At 53.4% G+C, this 19,299-nt stretch overlaps 8 protein-coding genes across 8 annotated transcripts; 4 read left to right on the top strand and 4 right to left on the bottom strand.

Annotated features, from left to right (window-relative positions):
* Nucleotides 1-423: 423 nt before the first annotated feature.
* Nucleotides 424-2,273, top strand: C8Q71DRAFT_855805 (uncharacterized protein; the record flags this gene model as incomplete). Its single annotated transcript, XM_047927227.1, has 6 exons — nt 424-674; nt 727-850; nt 904-1,024; nt 1,083-1,298; nt 1,365-1,682; nt 1,744-2,273. 6 exons carry the CDS (start codon nt 424-426, stop codon nt 2,271-2,273), a joined length of 1,560 nt encoding a protein of 519 aa, XP_047780922.1.
* Nucleotides 2,274-2,724: 451 nt separating this feature from the next.
* C8Q71DRAFT_704257 (uncharacterized protein) lies at nt 2,725-3,743 on the bottom strand (the record flags this gene model as incomplete). The annotated part of the gene is made up of 7 exons (XM_047920371.1): nt 2,725-2,831; nt 2,895-3,071; nt 3,134-3,212; nt 3,262-3,298; nt 3,362-3,439; nt 3,491-3,602; nt 3,662-3,743. 7 exons carry the CDS (start codon nt 3,741-3,743, stop codon nt 2,725-2,727), a joined length of 672 nt encoding a protein of 223 aa, XP_047780921.1.
* Nucleotides 3,744-3,866: 123 nt separating this feature from the next.
* On the top strand, nt 3,867-5,318 carry C8Q71DRAFT_499643 (P-loop containing nucleoside triphosphate hydrolase protein). Its single transcript, XM_047918956.1, has 7 exons — nt 3,867-3,944; nt 3,994-4,045; nt 4,097-4,181; nt 4,234-4,398; nt 4,461-4,689; nt 4,740-4,799; nt 4,850-5,318. Exons 1-7 carry the CDS (start codon nt 3,904-3,906, stop codon nt 4,872-4,874), a joined length of 657 nt encoding a protein of 218 aa, XP_047780920.1. The 5' UTR covers nt 3,867-3,903; the 3' UTR covers nt 4,875-5,318.
* Nucleotides 5,319-5,493: 175 nt separating this feature from the next.
* Nucleotides 5,494-9,092, top strand: C8Q71DRAFT_795486 (Cl-channel protein; the record flags this gene model as incomplete). Its single annotated transcript, XM_047925611.1, has 19 exons — nt 5,494-5,570; nt 5,633-5,658; nt 5,716-5,889; nt 6,209-6,414; nt 6,467-6,619; nt 6,668-6,782; nt 6,831-6,922; nt 6,977-7,054; nt 7,115-7,222; nt 7,272-7,492; nt 7,545-7,718; nt 7,773-7,871; nt 7,924-8,005; nt 8,057-8,180; nt 8,231-8,296; nt 8,347-8,454; nt 8,506-8,714; nt 8,766-8,830; nt 8,882-9,092. 19 exons carry the CDS (start codon nt 5,494-5,496, stop codon nt 9,090-9,092), a joined length of 2,388 nt encoding a protein of 795 aa, XP_047780919.1.
* Nucleotides 9,093-9,167: 75 nt separating this feature from the next.
* On the bottom strand, nt 9,168-10,793 carry C8Q71DRAFT_748239 (uncharacterized protein). The gene is made up of 9 exons (XM_047923134.1): nt 10,763-10,793; nt 10,684-10,708; nt 10,550-10,622; nt 10,218-10,406; nt 10,044-10,155; nt 9,859-9,970; nt 9,745-9,801; nt 9,426-9,679; nt 9,168-9,371 (listed from the first exon to the last, which is right to left on the bottom strand). Exons 4-9 carry the CDS (start codon nt 10,397-10,399, stop codon nt 9,294-9,296), a joined length of 795 nt encoding a protein of 264 aa, XP_047780918.1. The 5' UTR covers nt 10,400-10,406; nt 10,550-10,622; nt 10,684-10,708; nt 10,763-10,793; the 3' UTR covers nt 9,168-9,293.
* Nucleotides 10,794-10,955: 162 nt separating this feature from the next.
* Nucleotides 10,956-12,796, bottom strand: C8Q71DRAFT_748236 (uncharacterized protein). Its single transcript, XM_047923133.1, has 5 exons — nt 12,215-12,796; nt 11,880-12,164; nt 11,791-11,828; nt 11,410-11,737; nt 10,956-11,357 (listed from the first exon to the last, which is right to left on the bottom strand). Exons 1-5 carry the CDS (start codon nt 12,455-12,457, stop codon nt 11,085-11,087), a joined length of 1,167 nt encoding a protein of 388 aa, XP_047780917.1. The 5' UTR covers nt 12,458-12,796; the 3' UTR covers nt 10,956-11,084.
* Nucleotides 12,797-14,144: 1,348 nt separating this feature from the next.
* Nucleotides 14,145-14,972, top strand: C8Q71DRAFT_748226 (uncharacterized protein). Its single transcript, XM_047923132.1, has 2 exons — nt 14,145-14,232; nt 14,322-14,972. The coding sequence occupies exon 2, from the start codon at nt 14,426-14,428 to the stop codon at nt 14,912-14,914; it is 489 nt and encodes a 162-aa protein (XP_047780916.1). The 5' UTR covers nt 14,145-14,232; nt 14,322-14,425; the 3' UTR covers nt 14,915-14,972.
* A 2,346-nt stretch (nt 14,973-17,318) lies between these two features.
* Nucleotides 17,319-18,877, bottom strand: C8Q71DRAFT_499523 (kinase-like domain-containing protein). The gene is made up of 5 exons (XM_047918955.1): nt 18,505-18,877; nt 18,170-18,454; nt 18,082-18,119; nt 17,704-18,028; nt 17,319-17,656 (listed from the first exon to the last, which is right to left on the bottom strand). Exons 1-5 carry the CDS (start codon nt 18,712-18,714, stop codon nt 17,393-17,395), a joined length of 1,122 nt encoding a protein of 373 aa, XP_047780915.1. The 5' UTR covers nt 18,715-18,877; the 3' UTR covers nt 17,319-17,392.
* Between the last annotated feature and the right edge of the window lie 422 nt (nt 18,878-19,299).

The raw sequence follows: 19,299 nt of genomic DNA, 5'->3' as shown, positions 1-19,299 counted from the left end.
GGCCCGTCGCCAGCGACCTCGGGCACTATTTGATGCGCCCGTTCCGAATTGCTGCACCTTCGAAGGCGGCCCTGAACAACGAGGCGCGTTAATTGAATTCCCGCTCCTTCGCGGAAGCAAATTTTAGCTGTTTCAGGAAAGTTCTTCGGCGATGGGACCCATAATCACCTACACTGGAACACGCTAACGTATTACAGATTCCTCCACGTCGTCCCCGTACCTCTTGCTATTGTATTCTGCTACGCGGTCGCGATGGCCTGGACAACGGACTTGACATGTGTCGTGGCTTGGTCGTGGCTGTGAGATGTGACCTCAGTTGGCCTCCTCATCTATAAGAAGCATAGACATCATGATGCTCCATCATACTCCTTAAAGCACGCCGGCCTCTGCGATCCTTTGCTCCCCTCACTCTTCCATGGGACCATGACTCTCAGGAGATACCTCAGCAACCTCGTATCGCCAATATCGCCTCGTCGCCCTCGCACAGCGTCCATTCAATCACCAAACAGCGTACGATCCCCCTTGGAGGACCTTCGGGACTTCTGGAAGGCAGCTTTTGAGGAGTCACTGGAGCAGGGCGAGGAGTTCAGGGCGGCGGCCCTCGCACGCATTCAAGCGCAGCGAGGACTGCTCTCTGACGCAGAGGTGTGGGACCTGCAAACCATGAACGATGGGTACGTTGACGTTATATATGATACCTCGATACCGAGTCTCATGTCTCCTCAGGCTTGTGGTCGAGCGGAACGACCTCTCCGACTTTGCCCAGAGCCCAGAGAGGCTGAGCTTCGAGATCGTTTCAAGAGCATCCCGTTACAAGTCTCGCGCACAGTCACTGTACTCGGAAGTGAGGGTGAGCAGCGATTCGGCATCGCGCTGGGAGTCCCCCTGACACTATCGATGCAGGAGGTCGTCCGGCGCTCACAGGCCAGTATCGAGGGCGCTCAAGCGCGAGCTTCGGAATGCAAGCGTGCGGAGCAACGAGGGGCGGTCACCAGGCATGCGGGCGTTTCTGACAACTGCCAACGTACGTCCAGCCCCCATTTCACCCAGGAACGGATGCTCAGACCTTCGGTGCTTGATAGGTAGAAGCGCGGCTATATATAGTGGTTCACACCAATCCGCCAGGGACCACGGGACGGAACTCTGCGACTCGCCGCCGGCATACGATTCCTGCTCGTCTTCGTCCTGGTACAGTCGTTCGCCCCCTGCCTCTTCCGACAGATACGAGGCTATAACTGGCTTCGTCTCGAAGACACACCGGTCAGCATGGGACGCCGCCGATGAAAATCTGAACCTTGGTGCGCTGCGATTCGTGACGTTGTCACCGTTGAGCATTAACCTGACGACCGTGACATTGTGTCCAGGTATCCGACAGGCTTCCTCGGGTCCTGGCACCAACGACACCATCCTTCCGAGCTTCGAGACGCAAGCCGTTGACGTGGGCCAATGGGCTGCAGACGTCGGCAGACGCGTGGAGGTTGCGGCCAAGAGACGCGGCCTCGGTGCTTGCAAACGGCGCTCAACTCAATCAGACATTTCGGAACAGTCAGAGTTCTCTCCCGGTCCACCCACACCGCATTCTTCCCCGCAGTCCTCGCCTCCTTCGGCGGATCTGTCCGCATCCCCTGCATTCCTCAAAAGACTCGATGATGCGCTTAAGGGTGTCAACATATCCGTGGCAGGTGAGCATCCCCCCTGAAAAGTGCCAATTCAATTCCTCATTGATCCGTTCATTGTGTACAGATCCCGAGGTGGAGGGCTTTGAGAATCACAGCCAGGAGTTTATCGCGGCGTCGTTCATGATGCATCGAACATCTCCCACACGCGTTCTTGGATATGGCAAGACGCACATGCTTCGCGGCCCCAGAAGTCCCATCCGGGCGACCCAGTCACAGCTCAACCCTGTCCTTCCCCTTCCGTTCCGACCTGTGCCTGACCTTCGCCGTGCTGCGAGCCAGCCTCAGTTACAGATGCGGGGCCCGCGTGAACGACTCCCAGTGCTTTTCACACAGGAGGACATGGACACGCTCCGAATTATGACGAGCAACCTCAGGTCGCCGATCAGTCCACGGACAGATGAAGATGAAGACGAAGACTATGGAGAGTGCGAAGACTTGTTCTCTGACGATTGCACAGTGGAGACGGCATCTGTCGTCGTGCAACCCTACGGGCATTCTCGAGCCAACACCGTAGACCGACCCATCGTTTGTTCTCCGGAGCTCTTTCCCTTCAAGACACCAACCTCGACTAGGTTCGAGGGCGTTAGGCATTAACGGGACTCTGGTATTGGATTGTGGTTTTCATCCTCACTCGCTTGACATGACACATTAGCTTTTATCTCGCTCTCACGTCGCGCTCTTTACGCTCTGCTCACGAAACATGCACTACTCTCTTGACCACCCGGACCTACTGTATTCACAAACCACAAATCCTAGCTGTAACATCCCGTATTAGACATCTGTATTCTTAACAGCGTCTTGACCTGATACCACGCTTGCCGTGCGACAGACGCAATCTGTATAATCCTTGATCTGGGCGTGTCCCTCGTAATCTATCGCTAGTCTCCCTCGGTCATACATCAGGAACCTCACATCTGCTTCTGTCAATGCATGTCGATGCGTGCGGTCCTCGACTCCCACCGTGCATACTTTAGTTGCCGGTGGAGATGCAAAAGAGGATATTGATTGGCAGCCTTCCATTAAGTTATCTTATGACAGTGCAGGATCACAAGTCGACGTATCGGTGTACGAAGTGCGATGCGACAGCCGGCGCCGCGGAGACGGTTCCTCCGGCCGAGAACTCATTCGCTTGGCTAATCATGAGCAGTCCGACTGCAAAGGACATGCGTAAGCAATTCAAAGCAGGATTTCGAGGAGGTGGACGTATGGACGTACCAATGAGTCCGAAGAGACCCATTATGCTCCCGAAGACCTCCACGACGAGGATTTTCACGAACAGGTCTGGGTCGGCTGCATCGGCGAGCGCGGCGGTCGAGCCTGTGATCCCCACGCAGACGCCACACAGGAGATTGCACGCGCCAACTGTGAGTCCCCCCCAGAACAGAGCATAGCCTACAGATGGGCCACGGACGTTCAGGGTTAGCCAAAGGCTGTGTACGTGCCTGCCACCATACCTGTGAAGTAGTTCTCTCGGGTATAGAGCTCCGTCTCGGGAACGTTCGTGATCTTCGAAGAGTAGACGATGCCAATGATCTAGGAGGAGTGAGGGGAGCGAACAGGATCATGTTGCGAGTCAACGTACGACACCGTAGATGGCCACGACCTCGCAGAAAATGATACTAGACGCAGGTCAGACAAATGCACATTTCCATGCGCACTTCCATAGGCATGAAGCTACACACCTGATCAGGTTCTTGGTTCCGATCCGGGGTGCTCGAACACCTCCGCCGAGGATGGATGACCCGGTAATGAAGATACCCCTGCAGAGCAAGGTGAACGCGGGCGCGGATTGTAAGACACGATGGACGTACCATCCAGCGCCCAGCACGCTCAAACCAATGCAAAGACCGATTCCGGTCGCCGCCCAAGCATACGGGCTTGTCTCTTCCAAGAAACGACCAACATTGAAGGCCTCGCCGGAACCTGAGCGGCACGGTGTCGTTCAGTACCGCACATGTTACAGTGCCAATACGCGTACTCACCGGTAAAGAGAAGATAGAGGCCTATCACTACGACCAGAAAGGTCGGCAAACCGTAAGTGTAGTATGAAGTGAGCACGCCCATCGTGGCGGGCAGCGTTCAAGGAGTGGTGATCGCTGTTCGCGCCGGCGGTGACGAGTGCACTGGCAGGGCACGTGCACGTAGGCAGTCCGGCGCTCGTCCCCGCCACAAGCGGGACTCGCGACCGCGGGCGACGCGCTTTCACACTCGGACCAATGTAACCATGTACCATCTTCTGAAGGGGTTCTACGAATATTTCACCAGGTTTGTCGTGCATGCTGGGCGCGCATATAACGCGACTGATATCCCTCAGAAAGGAAGAGTTCTCCGTGATCATTCTTGGACTCGACGGCGCTGGCAAGACAGTACGCGCAAACACCTCATTAGATCAGAGGGATTCTCCTAACAATTGTCAGACATTACTAGAGAAGATCAAGACGCTATACAATGACACTCCAGGGCTTGCTCCGGACAAAATTGCGCCAACAGTCGGTCAGAACAGTACGTAGACTCTTCTCAGACGTCGGTACTGTATCTGACGTTGGCAGTGCAGTGGGCAAGATAACACTGCCATCTACGATTCTTCAGTTCTGGGACTTGGGTGGTCAAAGGGGGATCCGATCTATATGGCATCGTTACTACGACGACTGTCATGCGGTGGTCTTCGTCCTGGACGCACAGGACCGCGAGAGGCTAGGTGAAGGATGGGAAGTGTTCGGTATGTAACTCCTGTCGTCCGCCCACGCTTTCTGTGCGCTCATGCTGAGAAAGGATCCTAAGACAACGTCCTGTCGGACCCTAAGATCCTCGGCGTTCCACTGCTCCTGCTCGCGAACAAGCAGGACAGTCCACACAGCCTCTCCGTAGAGGAGATCCGAAATGACTACGAGGAATGGTACCGCAGCAAACAGGATGCGGCCCGCCGGAGGTATGGAGATGAAGTTGAGCTAGAGCACCGCAGAGACCGGATGGCCAGTCTCGATGTCATGGGTATATCCGCATTGGAGGGGTAAGCGTTAGTCGCATGCATTGCTGGTCATCTAGTCAATGCCAGTTTAGGACCGGTGTTCAAGCAGCGGTAGATTGGCTATTCATACGGGTGCAGAATAGCCGTCGGAGGCGAGTAATGTTTCGCCTGTTGTATTCGGGTGATCTAACACGGTGTACAGGGATGAGCAAAACGATGGCAGATAGCTACTGGTGTCATTGATTGGCCCTCGTCACTATCCACTGCCATTTTCAGGTCCTGCACTACGTATGATGGATATCACTCCTTTAATCGCTACCACATTGTCAAACGGAGCCTCCGGACGAGAACTGTGATCTCGCCGCATGATGGAATGAGTTGCTGCGCAGGTGCCTATTCTTCGATCGCGGCACGCCTCCTCATACGAGTCTCAGAATCCTCTGCTCGCGAGTACGGAGGATGTCTCTTGTTGAGCGAGAGGCTGGTTGCATCCGCCAACTGAACCTGAGGAGCTTTCCCTCAGCCTAGTACCACTGGCGAGAAAGCATTCCACCGGACGTGCCGTGTCAAGTGTACAGCAAAGTGACTAGTGCCCCCTATTCTATTTATGAGAAGAGGACGAGGAGGGGGTGAATAGAATATCGCCTCATCACCTATTGGCCTCAATGTCGATTGAGCGTCCGAAAAGTCGCCGTGCGATCAAACTGAACGCAGTTACTGTGTAGGCGCCTACGACGTGACCTCGACACGCCATCTCATCCTCAGTGCTGAGCTCACACTGCTCACGAAAGACACGGGTCGGCCTCAATCCAAATTCTCAACGGATTCACCAGCTTATGGGTGTGCATGTCGCGTGAACGAGCGGCCGAGTATCACCATGCCGGCTCCCCGCACGAACGGGACGAAGAATACGAGCGAATCAAGTCAGCTGCTGTCGGCTTCCGTGGCTCTCTCGTTCCCAGCTAACACGCTGTTGCTGTTGTAGGAAGTATGAAGACTTTACGACAATAGGTGCGGACTCTGACGTCACAGTCGCCGGTGGTCACTGAAACGGAGGCATGTTCGTAGACTGGATACAGGATGCGATCGTCGAGCGGAATCGACGCCTCCGGACTTCACGCAAGCTGCACTCTTCGTACATTGGCCATGGCAGGAGATGGGAGGTCGCATGGGCGTGGACATGGTCGAAATTTTCTATCTTTGCGGATGCTGCGCAGAGCTGGTTCGTGGTCAGCCTAGTCGGTGAGTCGTGCTTTACATGCGTTCGACGGTGCCTGGAGAGTCGGACTGGCAAGATGGATGGAGAAGAAGGATTCGGCATGCTTCAATGACCCAGCAATTGAAGGCACCGTAGTTTGCGGATCGTTCGTCGCGTTCTGCTAAAGCATGACTGCGCGAAGCTGTCCTCCCTACTTCGGTATACATATTCTGGCAGCTGGCTTAAGACAGATGATGTCTCTTCGTCACGGCGAACAAGTGCGATGGGTGGTCTTCGTTCTGCATATCTTGCTGCGCTGGTCCCGTTGCATACCATCTATCTGACACTAGCACACCCTTGCAGGCGTATGTATCGGCGTAAACGCTGCACTCATATCCATCGTAACTGCCTGGTTGTCCGACCTCAAGATGGGCTACTGCCACGACGGGTGGTGGCTGAATAGGCAGTTCTGCTGCTGGGAAATAGAAAACGACGACGCCGGTTGTGATTCTTGGCACAGATGGAGTACTGTGCTGCCCGTGCGGTGGACCATCTACGTGATCTTCGCTGTGAGCATCACACCATGCAATCCCGTTGACTCACTCCAACGCGCCTTCGCAGGCAACGTTCTGCTTCACCGCCGCTCACCTCGTCCGGTCGATCGCAAAGTATGCAGCAGGCTCGGGTATCTCAGAAATCAAGTGCATCCTCGGTGGATTCATCATGAAGGGGTATCTGGGCGTCGGGACATTTTTCGTCAAGAGCATCACGCTGGTGTGTAACGCTCCCTCTAGCCGTCCGACCCTTATTAACCAGCTTTAGCCTCTAGTCATTGCTTCCGGGCTGTCAGTCGGTAAGGAGGGCCCCTCTGTACATGTCGCGTGCTGTATAGGGTACCTCGTTGCCAGCCTGTTCAGGCGCTATCATCTGAGTCAAGGTGAGAACACTACCATTCCTATATGTGACGTGTATTGACCTGTTGTAGGCAAGATGAGGGAAGTATTGACCGCGTCGAGTGCGGCTGGAGTCGCGGTTGCGTTCGGTTCCCCGATTGGAGGGGTGCTCTTCTCGATTGAAGTAGGTATATGATAGATACCTCTAGGTCCATGACGCTAAAAGGGCGACACGCAGGAAATGAGCAGCGTCTTCAGTATCAAGACGATGTGGAGAAGCTTCTTCTGTGCCCTCATGGCAACTGTTACATTATCAGTAAGTTACGAAGTAAGCACACTCGCGCTCCCGTCCTCTTGCTCAAAGTGATCTGCACAGGCTATGAATCCTTATCGCAGCGGGAAGCTGGTACTGTTCCAGGTCACTTATGATCGTGACTGGCACTTCTTCGAGATCATTTTCTTTGTCATTCTGGGGATCTTCGGCGTAAGTCTTGAGTGGCGGTTTCATCCTCCTCGCTGCTCACAGATAACAGGGCCTCTACGGAGCCTTTGTGGTCAAGTTCAACCTGCAAGTGGCCGCTTTCCGACGGAAGCATCTGAGCAGTTTTCCCGTCTCCGAAGCCGTCATCCTAGCAACTATCACGGCCATGGTCGGGTATTTCAACCGCTTCGTTCGGATCGACATGACAGAAAGCATGTCCATCCTTTTCCGCGAATGTCAAGGGGTGGAAGGCGACTACGATAACATTTGCCAGTAGGTTGTTCTAGTGCTGTTTCACGTGAACCGCCCTGATGGGCTATCTCAGGACATCAGAACAGTGGCCGATGGTCAACTCGCTGTTCCTCGCGACGATCCTCCGTATGGGACTTGTGGTCGTCTCGTATGGTTGCAAGGTCCCGGCTGGAATCTTCGTGCCCTCCATGGCGATCGGCGCTACATTCGGGCGTATGGTTGGGATCATGGTCAAGGCCCTTTACAGGTATGTTTGAAGAGGATCGCGCGTTTGTTTTGAGACTTACACCGCTGGTCGCAGGGCTTATCCGGAGTCCAGCATGTTCGCCGTCTGTCAGCTCGACGTACAATGTATCACGCCCGGAACATACGCATTCCTCGGGGCTGCTGCTGCGCTGAGGTGAGATCACCCGGGTTAATCCGGACGTTCCAAATGCTGACGGACCGCGCAGTGGCATCATGAGGTTGACAATAATGGTTGTTGTCATCATGTTCGAGCTGACCGGTGCGCTGACGTATATCTTGCCGACGATGGTATGCGGTCATTCCAGTCAGCACCTGACATGCTCTAATGACGCTTTGCAGATCGTTTTACTTGTGACGAAGGCTGTCGGTGACTTCCTTGGAACGACCGGCATCGCAGATGAGATGATTCGTTTTAATGGCTATCCATTCCTTGAGAGGGATGATGAAGCATATGATGTGCCTGGTACGCGTCGCATCGCCGTAGCTTCAGTCGCAGGTACTGACGACGAACAGTCTCGAGAGTGATGAAGACAGAACTGCATACCATACCTGCGTCTGGTATCTGTATCCGCGACGTCGGTGAGTAGACCTTTCATTGTCGCTGTAGAATATGTACTCACTGTGTGCAGAGGAGCGACTCAAGACCAGCGATGTGAAGGGTTTCCCTGTGGTCTCCGCCGACGGGACGAACACGCTCATAGGCTACATTGACCGCGCGGAGTTACGATACGTGCTTGGTATGCGTCACGTGTTTCCCATCTATCCCTTAAAGGCTCACCGTCCTACAGACAAAGCACGTCGAGTGCAAAACATATCCTCCGCTACGCCGTGTTCGTTCGCATCTGACCAGGACGACCACGATCAGATCGAGTTTCAAGTTGACTTCCCAGGCATGCCAACAGGCCCTGCTCTCGGAATCGATGAGGATATATCTATGGAGATATTGGAGACGACCGCTACTCCCGGGGTATTGAAATTCTGGCCTTGGGTCAATCAGGTTTGTGCCTTGTGTTGTATCGATGAACATGTAACTTACTAGTCTCCCTAGACTCCGTTCACTGTTTCGCCACAACTCCCATTGGAGATTGCTATGCAGATGTTCAAGCGAATGGGGTGAGTATTCCGTTCCTTTGGCATCCGCTCTCTACTTACAGGAGCCGTCAGGCCGCGAGTTATTCTAGTCGAAGACCGTGGAGAGCTACTCGGACTGGTCACCGTGAAAGACGTCCTCCTGTTCACCCTAGCAGAACATAGCCAGACGAAGTCACCATGGGGCGAGGCCGAGTTCGAGGGCATCCTCGAAGAGGTATGGACATGGACAACTGACCGGTTCTACGCGTTTATTTCTTACTGTCGCGCGCTCGTGAGACGGTAGCTAACTTATCTTTTCCTACATTATGTTCTGGGATGCGTACAATACATGTTAGTCTTCTGCACCGCCTGGCTTTGCGGCCATATACAGTGAGATGCACTGATTCAAAGAGGAACACGAGCCATGGTAGGAGTGACGGATAGCATCAACGGGATGATGTTGGAGGAGTCGAGAAAAAGGGGCGGCCCCATATCAGGATGGAGGTCAAGCATCGGCGCGCGGAGCACCCTCGATTGTGGTGATTTGGATAGTGTCTCCTTCCGTACTGTCGTGTGGCAGCTGCTGTAGTAACGGGTAGGTGTCAGCCTGTGTCCAAAGGGGAAGGATACCACTTACCAGGTTAATCTCGTTCTCCACTGCACCAGACTCGGCGAAGGGGTTAGGGACGAGCATGCTAGCTATGCGTTCGTGCTCCATGCCAGTTGGCTGCTCCTCGCCGTTGTACGGTCCTGCACCAGCTTCTGGTTCCATGAAAATGGAGTCGACCTCTTCGTCTGACAAGTGCATGTCTTCTGTGGCGATGACTCGCTCCTGGAAGGGATCCACAAATCCTGCGGAGTCCAGACTGACCAACGAGGCCAAATGATCGGCTGTTCATGTCGTAGCATCAACATAGACCGGCATAAGAGACCAGGCTGTATTATGAGTTACGTACCGACCGAAGTGTTGTCGTCGAAGGGCGTGCCTGCCGCATCTTCGCCAGTCACTGAGCCTATAAACCGAAAGGATGAGAAATGAAGGGAGCGGAGCTGTAGAAAATGACGATTACCTGAACTCAAGCTGAGCGTAATCTCGGACGCAGATCTCTCCGAAGACACAGGCAGTGTCGTGTTTCTCATCCTCCGCGATACCAAGCGGCTGCGTGCATGCTTGGCGCAGCTCTGTGCGTACATTGCATGTCATCAGCGACAATGCATTCAACCGGAATGATCAATAAATGATCAAGTTACGCACTATTATGGCGTCCTTCAGCAGAAGGGACTCCCGTTTGTACTGCAAGATCTCGTGCCGCTGCTTCAAGCGGATGAGCATACCGTCCCCAATCTGGACTCTAGTGATCACAAGCCTACGTCCATCCGTAATTAGTGGTCCCGACGGTCAATGGATTAAGTCACGGTGGAGACTGACTCGTCGTAATGATCGCGCAAACCGTCGTACGTCTCTTGTTTCGTCATGGCCTTGACATGTGTATTCTCGAGCAGGGTCAATGTCACTTTCTGAGCCTCGTCGCCTTGGCGCAATGCGGCCGACGTCAGGAGCCGTCCAGCGGCGATATTCACGATGCCAATAGTTGCTATGGACGTGGCCATTTGAGTACTGTGGTAGAGAAATGAGAGCCGTTGACCAATGGGGACGGTTATCAGATGAGGGAGATAGGGAATGTTAGTATGAACGAGGAGGGGGAATCGCTGCCTCAATATATGGCTGCAGCTGCACAAGAGGCCACAGAATCAACACACTTAGGTTACAAGACCGCATGGAATATGATCGAGTGCGCCCTGGAGACGGGAGGTTTGATGACAGCTTCGGTCACTGGCGTAATTTTGTGATGATCTCTGTTAGTCATTGCAACAAGAGTCTGATAGTCACTCACACTGCTTTGCAGGCTTTTGAGGAAACTGGAACTGCCTTAAGTATGCATTCCTTGTTTTTAGCGTACGGCATGCTCTCACCAGACAAACCTCGGCGTCATTGAATTTTGAGGGCCTGAGCTTGAGCAGAACACGAGGGGCATACATTGATGCACTGGCCGGAACCTTGGAACAATGTAATTGCGAGCTGTGTTTCAGTGCACACAAGAACGATGAGAGGGCGACGGAGTGTCATGTACTCAAACAGATTCCGAAGACAAACGTTCGCAGGCACACGGGCGTCAAGGTCTGAAGAGCGCTTGCTGCTATGCTGGGATGTAGCAAGGTACGCAGACAGGGACAACGGAACAACACAACGGGTATACCTATAACAACCACTTTACTACGATCGCAGGACAATGGGTCACCTAAGGGGGGCGGGGGTAGGTACCGCAGGCAGTCCACGCAAGACATACGACGTGGTCCGAAGCAGGTGTCCGAAGCCCCGGAAGCCTCGTTGTAGCAGAGTCTCCTTCTCCTTCCGTGAGACAAGGCGCTGGCGGCACTGCCACCGGGGAAGCTCGCTCTCGACGGCCGCAAAGCGCCTTACGGCTTGGTCGATGGTTAGCCGTTCCTGGGGGTCGCTCATGGTCATGCCTGCGACCAGCTCGTACATGAACCTTAGCCCGGAATACTTCTACGCATAAGTCAGCAACAGGTTACAAGATATATAAAGGGGGAACACCTACCACAAGGAACTCAAGGAGAATACAGGATCCAAGGTAGTATACATCAGCGGCGAATGGATCACCGAGTTTGACGTGGCCGTTGCCCTGACGTTCCGGGACGCTCTTGTCGCCACCCAGGACTGGTAACTCTAGCGGAGGCTCGTCATTGGGGTTGTATCTTCTGGACAAACCGAAGTCGACGTAGTAGTACTTCGTTGGACGCTCAGTCCGAGTGTACGGCGTCGCCCATTTGCGGTAGTCTCGCGTCTTCCTAGCATCTGACGGGTGGGCTAGCGTCGGACCGTAGAGCGGCAGTGGACCCAACCTGATATTGAAGGGAGAAATATCGCTACAGCAAATGTGTCGTTAGTTTTGCGTAACAGGTACAGGGCTTTGACTTACGAATGAGCGATGCGATTCTCGTGCATGAATTGCAGGCCCTGAGGTTCGAGCTGGAGGTGAGACGCTGTGACAGTTGGCGTTGAGCTTACCTCCAATGCCTGGCGGAAGAATTCTACTGCCTCGCCGATTGTTTGGAATCGTGGTTCGTTGTAGGTCTGCAGAAACGGCATGACGATGATAGAGACCGCCTCCTCCTTCGGATCCTGCAACACCTCAATGGTCGGCACACAATGGTTGCGTGTATCCGACTTCAGAGGTTCTGAACAGAGCGTCTTGGCAATCTCCACTTCGTGCGGATGTATAGAACTGTCTATGCTCTTGAGCATGACGACAGTCCCGTCTGAGATGCGTGTCGCGTCAAGAACATTATGATGCTAATGTTAGTTAGTGTCAGCGATGCGAATCAAACAATATGAATGCGCACGATGAGAATTTGTCCGTCCTCGCACATAAGACTCCATATGTCTGTTCCCTTCCAGGATGGTATCCAGTCCGGCCTGTATCTCGGACGGAGCGTGTATCCACGCTCCTCAAGCCATGGTTGCCTATCGCGCCAAATGCATTCGGCCGAGCTGAGCTGTCCTGATACCCAGCGCGTCCTAGTGGTAATTGCAGCCTTTGCAGGTGCTTTTCCGCGGTTGTGGTCCAGGCCGGAGGACTCTTGCATCGTTCAGTGCGCTGAAGAGGTCGAAGCTGATGGAGGCGCATAGGGACAAGCACGACATTTATAGTCGCTGCAGCCCGACGTAGACAATAGCAACATAGGGCCTCCTGGGTGTGAGCACTGAGCACGCTTGGCGAATAAGACAATTGACAGTCACAGTCTAAGTGGCACTACGTAGGCAAGCTGAGGAGGAGGAGGCTGAGGAGGAGGAGGGTCCGGTCACACAGGCGCTCGGCGGCATCCTGAACGTTCTGTAAGTTATTATAACGGCCCACCACCAACCACGACCAGGGGGCAACCAAGCGCCGAAGGCGCGGCCGCAACCCTAGTGGTGGTGGTCTGAAATCGGTGTACGGGGTCCTGATATGAGCTTTTCAAGCGTGAAGCTACCATATTACCTGCTGCATGTCGTGGACGCAATATCTGGGTGCGGTATTCTTTGGATGTCTTTGGCAGAGCTGTATCAATCACTGGATACCACTCTTATGGTGATCACTCAGTTGTATGCATTGCTTGTCGAATATAAACCCTCTCTCGAGGAGGCGCTTAAGTGCAATCGATCGTACTCCGTATATAGTAGCAGCCACTTGCAGACTTGATTCATCGTGGGTTGTGTGCACGCATGGCGAGTGAATAGATTGCGGTGCGTACGTATGAGTGACGGTTTCGCGGTAAAATACTTATAGGAAAGTCGTAGCTCCGCGGCGATTGACTTACTCTGAAGACTTACTTTCGCGCGACTTAGACTTAGTGTGATTGGCGCCCGGCCGACGTGCCCGAGGCGGCCTTGCCAAATCGGGATGAACATCGCACTTGCCGGGACCACTGCGCCAGACGGTTTCCCCTTTATTCTCTGTGATGCATGACATTTCTGCATTGAATTGATACACTTTCAACTTATGTCATAATATCTGTCCCTTTCGATACCATGAGAACCGCGGGCTCAAGGCCATGGCTCTCCTACTGAAGATCCCGGGCCATTCGTCTCGTCAATAAGGGGGGCTATGGAGTATGAAAAGGCATTTCACAGCTCCGAGTCTATAATATGATGATCGGGCTTCCGGGGTTCGTGCTATCCATGTCATGCAATGGACAGCCGCAGTGCGCGTAGACAAAGTTGCCACAACTGGCTGATGATTCCGCATTAGGCAATTGATCAGCCGCCGAAGCGGACTTTGGCATTCTAGGTGAGCAGACAACGGGTGTGTCTCACTGCAAACTATATACAGTATTAGTGACTAGACAAGAAATATATGCATGATTGTAGAGACCAAGTGCACGAAACGGCATGAATTTATGTCCAAAGGGTACGGTTCACGTGTCAACTAAGTGGTAAGTCTTACGCGACAACTAAGTTCTCACTGTAAGTATTTTTCCGCGATAACGACCGTCATAGTCGTACGTGTATAGTTAGAGCTCTCCGCCGCACGACGACAATGGACATCCCTCCGGATCTCTCTACTCCTCATACAATCTCTATCCCCGGAGGTCCTACCCTCGAGACTGAGTGGGACGAGAGAAAGCAGAGACACATGGTCTCCTGCGATCTATGCGGGAAAAGGATTGCATTGACTAATGCAAATATTGAGCACGTACCATCGGTGTCCACCCAAAGTTTGCCGTATCAGGACACAATAGGTGAGTTGCTGAATAAATCACGGCGAACTACTAGCACGTACTGACATGCTCCTAGGGAACGACATGTTCACCGTCCTTGATGTGCCAACTTGGCTCACAATCGAGAAGAAGGCCGGCTCGGATGTCGTACCTTGTTTGATCTGTGGGAGTAAAGAGGCGGTTAAGAACATGCGGAATCACATCGGACGCCATATCTTGTATTCAATGCGAGGGATAGACGAAAACGTACCGTATGTCGCAAAGGTGAATTCATTATTTGAGGATGAATGTTCGCAATAACTAACCTGCCGACTTTGCAATCAGCTCGGCGTCGAGCCTTGCGGCTTTTGTGGAATGGATGGGTGTGTTGTTCAGCTAACCAAAAAGAACAACAGTGTTTCAGTTGCTTGCAGCTGTCCATACCACTACACGTCGATGAGCTACGGCGCAGCCAAGACAGTAAGCAAGGCCACTCCGTGTACAAATGTGCCGATCTACTGTCCTTTGTGCCCGATTGGTCCGTCAGGGCAGCCGCGCACTATCTGGAAGTACAACGTGCTATTCCATCTTGCGAAGGAGCATTGTACCGACAACGACGAGTTACCTCCTATCCCGCTGCAGCTGGCAATCGACATGCACATATCGATCGAGGAGGAGAGCTTGATGCGAGTCGCAAAAGATGTCACGGAGGACTGGCGGAAGCAGCATGCCATTCCGGGGAGCGACGAGATAGAGGAATATCGCGAAGAGTTGAAGGCGAGTCAGACAAAGGGTAAAAAGCGTTTGCGATCGCAGTCAACAGCTGTAGTCGAACGAGGAGGACCTAAGCCGCGCCAACGCTAGGATCGCCTGCATGTACTTACTCGTAGTGGACTGTTATCTAATCTAGCGTCTTATCGGACTGGTGGTGGTCTCTCAGGTGTTCGGGGGCCAGCGCTAAACTTTTTAGACTTGCGGGCCAGAATCCCCCGAATGGATGCCCCTCGACCACGACTACCACTGCGATGATTTTAATCGGCCCTGATATTCCCCAGCATATTTTCTTGCTTGCAGCTGGCACTGCAGGGCAACGACTGCAACACCTCGCCTGCCAAGTCGACTCGGACTGCCTGCAAAGTCTTTTTGTCCTGTTTGTTGTCGGAGGTCACCGGAGCTATGCTGAGTAGGCCGCAGCGGGCCCTAGCTAGCTTGCGCCCACAATACGAGCGACCAGTCCAACAATAGCCTGTGCAACACCACGGACTGCCAGATGGTTTCCGCCGACAAAAGCGGGTGAGTTCGCCTTGCACGCGAGTCAATTGAGTGAGTGCGACAGGCACAATCGAGTATTGTTCAGCGGACATGATCCGTGTCAGTAGCACGACGGATGAGAGAACAGAAACTCAGCGGCATCTTGGGGGGGGGGGATGACCGCGGCACGGGTACTTCTAGCGCGAGCGACAACGGTGGCCTCAGGAATGCGGTTACATGTTACACCACGGTGACTCACGCTACAAGCCAGAATGGAAGCTTTTGTTATCAGGTACAGACAAGTACCAAAGATACTACGAAGACGGGGGAATATCCTGGTACGTTTATCCTGTCGCAGGGTTTCTTCGGGGCACCAACACCAACTCCAGTTCTTCAGCGATATACCTGCCATTACAGACACCACATGACGGTCGGACTCGGACGAATTTCTCGCAACATCAAAGAGTATTGCCTCTCGGACCACCCGTTCGAGGACAGGATCGGATGCCATCTGAGCCATTAACGCAGGACTTTTGGAACCACTGCGTGCGCATTCTCGACGTACGACGCGATCCAGTGGGTCCAGAGATGTCAGCAATTGGCATGCCTCTCCTCAAGGGCGATGATGTCCCGGAGTTATGAAGGTCGGAGAGGCTGTCGCCTTCATGAAACAGGCAATCGAGGTACAGAGTGCGCACATTGACGTTTTGTCAATGCACTTACTAACCATTCTCTAGGTATTTCACTTTGAACTAGAGGCAGAAGCTTACTTTGTTCGATAGGGAGACCATGATCCTGAATGTCATCGTGGACGTTATTACGCCAACGTACTTGAAGGAACTGTGGCAACACCGATCAGCACGCTACACGCGCGACCTCTCTGGAGTTGCAAAACACGTCATACGCACGGAACGACCAGTGGACCACTTCTACATCGACTTCGAACTATCGCGCAAGCACAACGCTGCGAACAGACCACCGATAGAACTGCCAATTCGCGGCGGAGAAAAGTGCCTCGGAGTTGCAAGGCGACGCTTATCATGAACCCCGTGAGCGGTTCAAGACCGATCCGCCTCTATGGTTTCGTTGTCGGTTTTGTGACGGATTTATCCTGGCATGATCGATTTTGCTGTGTGCTCCGGTCTCAGAGCGTTAGAATGTCGATTTTTACTTGACTATGACACGCTGGGCAAGCTACAACCAATGACAGGGGGTGTGCGCGTAGGGATTGCAGGCAGACAGAGGAGGATCAGACGGTTGAAGCCGGTTTGTACGGCTAGTTCTTCTGTGCGCAATCGTATCTGACTACTCACTACTACTAGAGTCACTAGGCGCCTTCGTGGATGCGACCTGGATGTCGATGGTACCGCTAGCCAATCTCAAAAGTCATGTCATCGCGTGCGAGTCGGGTCTAAGTATATGGACCCGATGTCATTGTGCATAGCGTGAATGCTACGTAAGCTTGCTTCTCTCAAATTATATTCCGCCTTGGTCAACTACAATACATCTTATTTTCGTAGGTACCCCGGAGCACCGCGTGTCGGCAATCTCGACAGATGGCAACGCAACGGAGTGCCCTTCAGTAGTCGCACACAAGGGCCACCCGAATCTGAAGGGTGCTGATATGGGAAGGGGGTGGCCACAAAAGCCGTTAGACTGACCTCAGAATGCGCCTTCTTGAGCCTTCAATTACGTGGTGACGCATGATGGATACCACCGGCGGATAACATGGTTCGTATCCGGTCGACCATGTCTCCTCCATGACATGCTTGAAGCACTTGTTGTTCTCGCCCCACGTCAATGATTCAATTTGGCGCACTTCGCTAGCAACAACATCTGATCATATCCGTCCGCCCTTGGCCGCGGCCTATCGCAACGCGGTACATATTACCATGCGCATCGGCGACCGAATGGTGACGGTTCTTCTGCGTGTTGCACAATAATCGCCCTCACTGCTGCATATCAACAGCGGATATTCACGGTCAATTGCATGAAAGCATGTACTGCGAAGTGCAGAAAAGTGACTAAAGCAAGACAGCAAAGCAAAGATGAGCTGGGTATCTGAGTAATGACTGTGTGATGAGGTACGGTTCAGGAAGCGGGAGGTGTAGGGACTGCAGGTAAACGAAGCAACACGTAAGCCGTTGTCCGGATGATGTGTCCGATGCCCCTGAAGCCCCGGAGTATAGGGCCCTCCTTGCGCGAGACCAGCCGCTGACGACGTTTCCACCAGGGAAGCTTGCGCTGGATGACCGCAAAGCGCTTCGCGGCTTCGTCAGCAGTCGGTCGCTTCTGGGGATCGTCTGCAACCATTGCCGTCACCAGCTCGTCCGCGAATTCGAGTCCCTTGAACTTCTACGCCAGGGTTAACACACGACAAGCAGACAAAAAAGGACCACTACCTTGAGGAACTCCTCTCGAAACCGATTTCCAAGATAGTATACGTCGGTCGCAAACGGGTCGCTTGCTTTGTCGTAGCCATCGCCTTGAAACTCCGGCACGGTCTTGTCGCCCCCCATTATTGGCAGTTCGAGGGGGTGTTCTACCTCTGGGCTATATTTCCTAGAAAGGCCGAAGTCGATGAAGTAATACCTCGTCGGGTGTTCAGTACGTGTGTATGGCTTTACCCTCCCGCTGTAGTCTCGAGTCATGTGTGCATCGGTAGGGTGGTACAGCTTCGGGTACAACGGTGAAGGATCCATCATGACATTGAGCGATGAAATGTCGCTTTTGGGCAATGTGGTGAGCATGTGCTCTAGAGCGTGCACGGCGGCCCATACCGGTGTGCGACTCGATTTTGATGCATAAATTGTAAGCCCTGTGACAACAGTCAACACGACAACCGACAGCGGACAGCGCAATGCTGACCTCCAACGCTTGGCGAAAGAACTCCACCGCCTCGCCGACCGTACCGAACTTCGGCTTGTTGTAGGTCTTCAGAAAGGGCATGACGATGAGGCAAATGTTGTGGTCAATCGGATCTTGTAACACCTCGATGACCTGCACGCAGTGATTGCGCGGATCCGACTTCAACGGTTCCTCGCAGAACATCCGGGCTATCTCGACTTCGTACGGGTGCACAGAAATTTCAATCATCTTGAGTGTGACAAGAGCTCCGTCCGAGACACGGGTCGCATCAAGGATATGAGGATTCTAAGACGCGTCAGTTCGTAGCAGTATCCGAATCGTCCAACACGGCGTACGCTGAGCATGCGTCCATCCTCGCAGAACAGAGGTAACTTGGTTGTTCCTTCCCACGATGGCTTCCAGTCCGGCCTGTATCTAGGACGAAGCATATATCCACGCTCCTGTAGCCAAGGCTGGCGGTCCCGCCAGAATATCTCGTTCTCAGTGAGCTGCCCAAGAGCCTGAGCACGAGCCAGTGCGGACTGAGATGTGGGATTGTGAGCCATTAAGCTGTCGTAAGGTACGCTGGCCTGTTCACCACAGGATCGGGCCTAATTTTTGAGTGAGAAGGGTGGCGTACGATCGACGTTCATACTCGAAGTACGAAGCAGTGTGAACAATAACAACCAGTGGCAAGAGAAGCATCTGGCAAGGCGCGGTAGGGCACAGAAACTGCAGACGCCCAGCCTTCAGTGTCGCCATCAATATGACCGGCGCTCCGAGCGGTACCGCCGCATCGGTATGTACCGAGATGTACCAACCCACAATTGTGGCCTCAGGCCTAAGGCCTAAGTACTTAGTCGCACACAAGGGCTCCTCCCGAACCACTTATTGTTCTCGCCGCACGTCAATTTGAATCATGCGCACTTTGCCAGCGACAACATCTGATATTTGTCCGCCCTGGGTCGCGGCGCGTACTAACCATCGTATCAGGCAGAACAGAGGCTGCGGTCTACCCCGTCGACGGTGGGTATTAGGTCTGGGTCGTCTTGCACCATATCCGTCACCAACCAATGTACCCGGAGAGACTTTTGATGTGACAGCGCATATGGACTCAGGGACACGCACATCCGAGTCGACTCGGAGCAACT

The sequence above is a fragment of the Rhodofomes roseus genome, assembly GCF_022264815.1.
Source record: "Rhodofomes roseus strain CIRM-BRFM 1785 chromosome Unknown C8Q71scaffold_6, whole genome shotgun sequence".
Classification (NCBI taxonomy): Eukaryota; Fungi; Basidiomycota; class Agaricomycetes; order Polyporales; family Fomitopsidaceae; genus Rhodofomes; species Rhodofomes roseus.
Note: the sequence above shows the minus strand (reverse complement) of the source record. Positions and strands in the feature narration are given on the sequence as shown.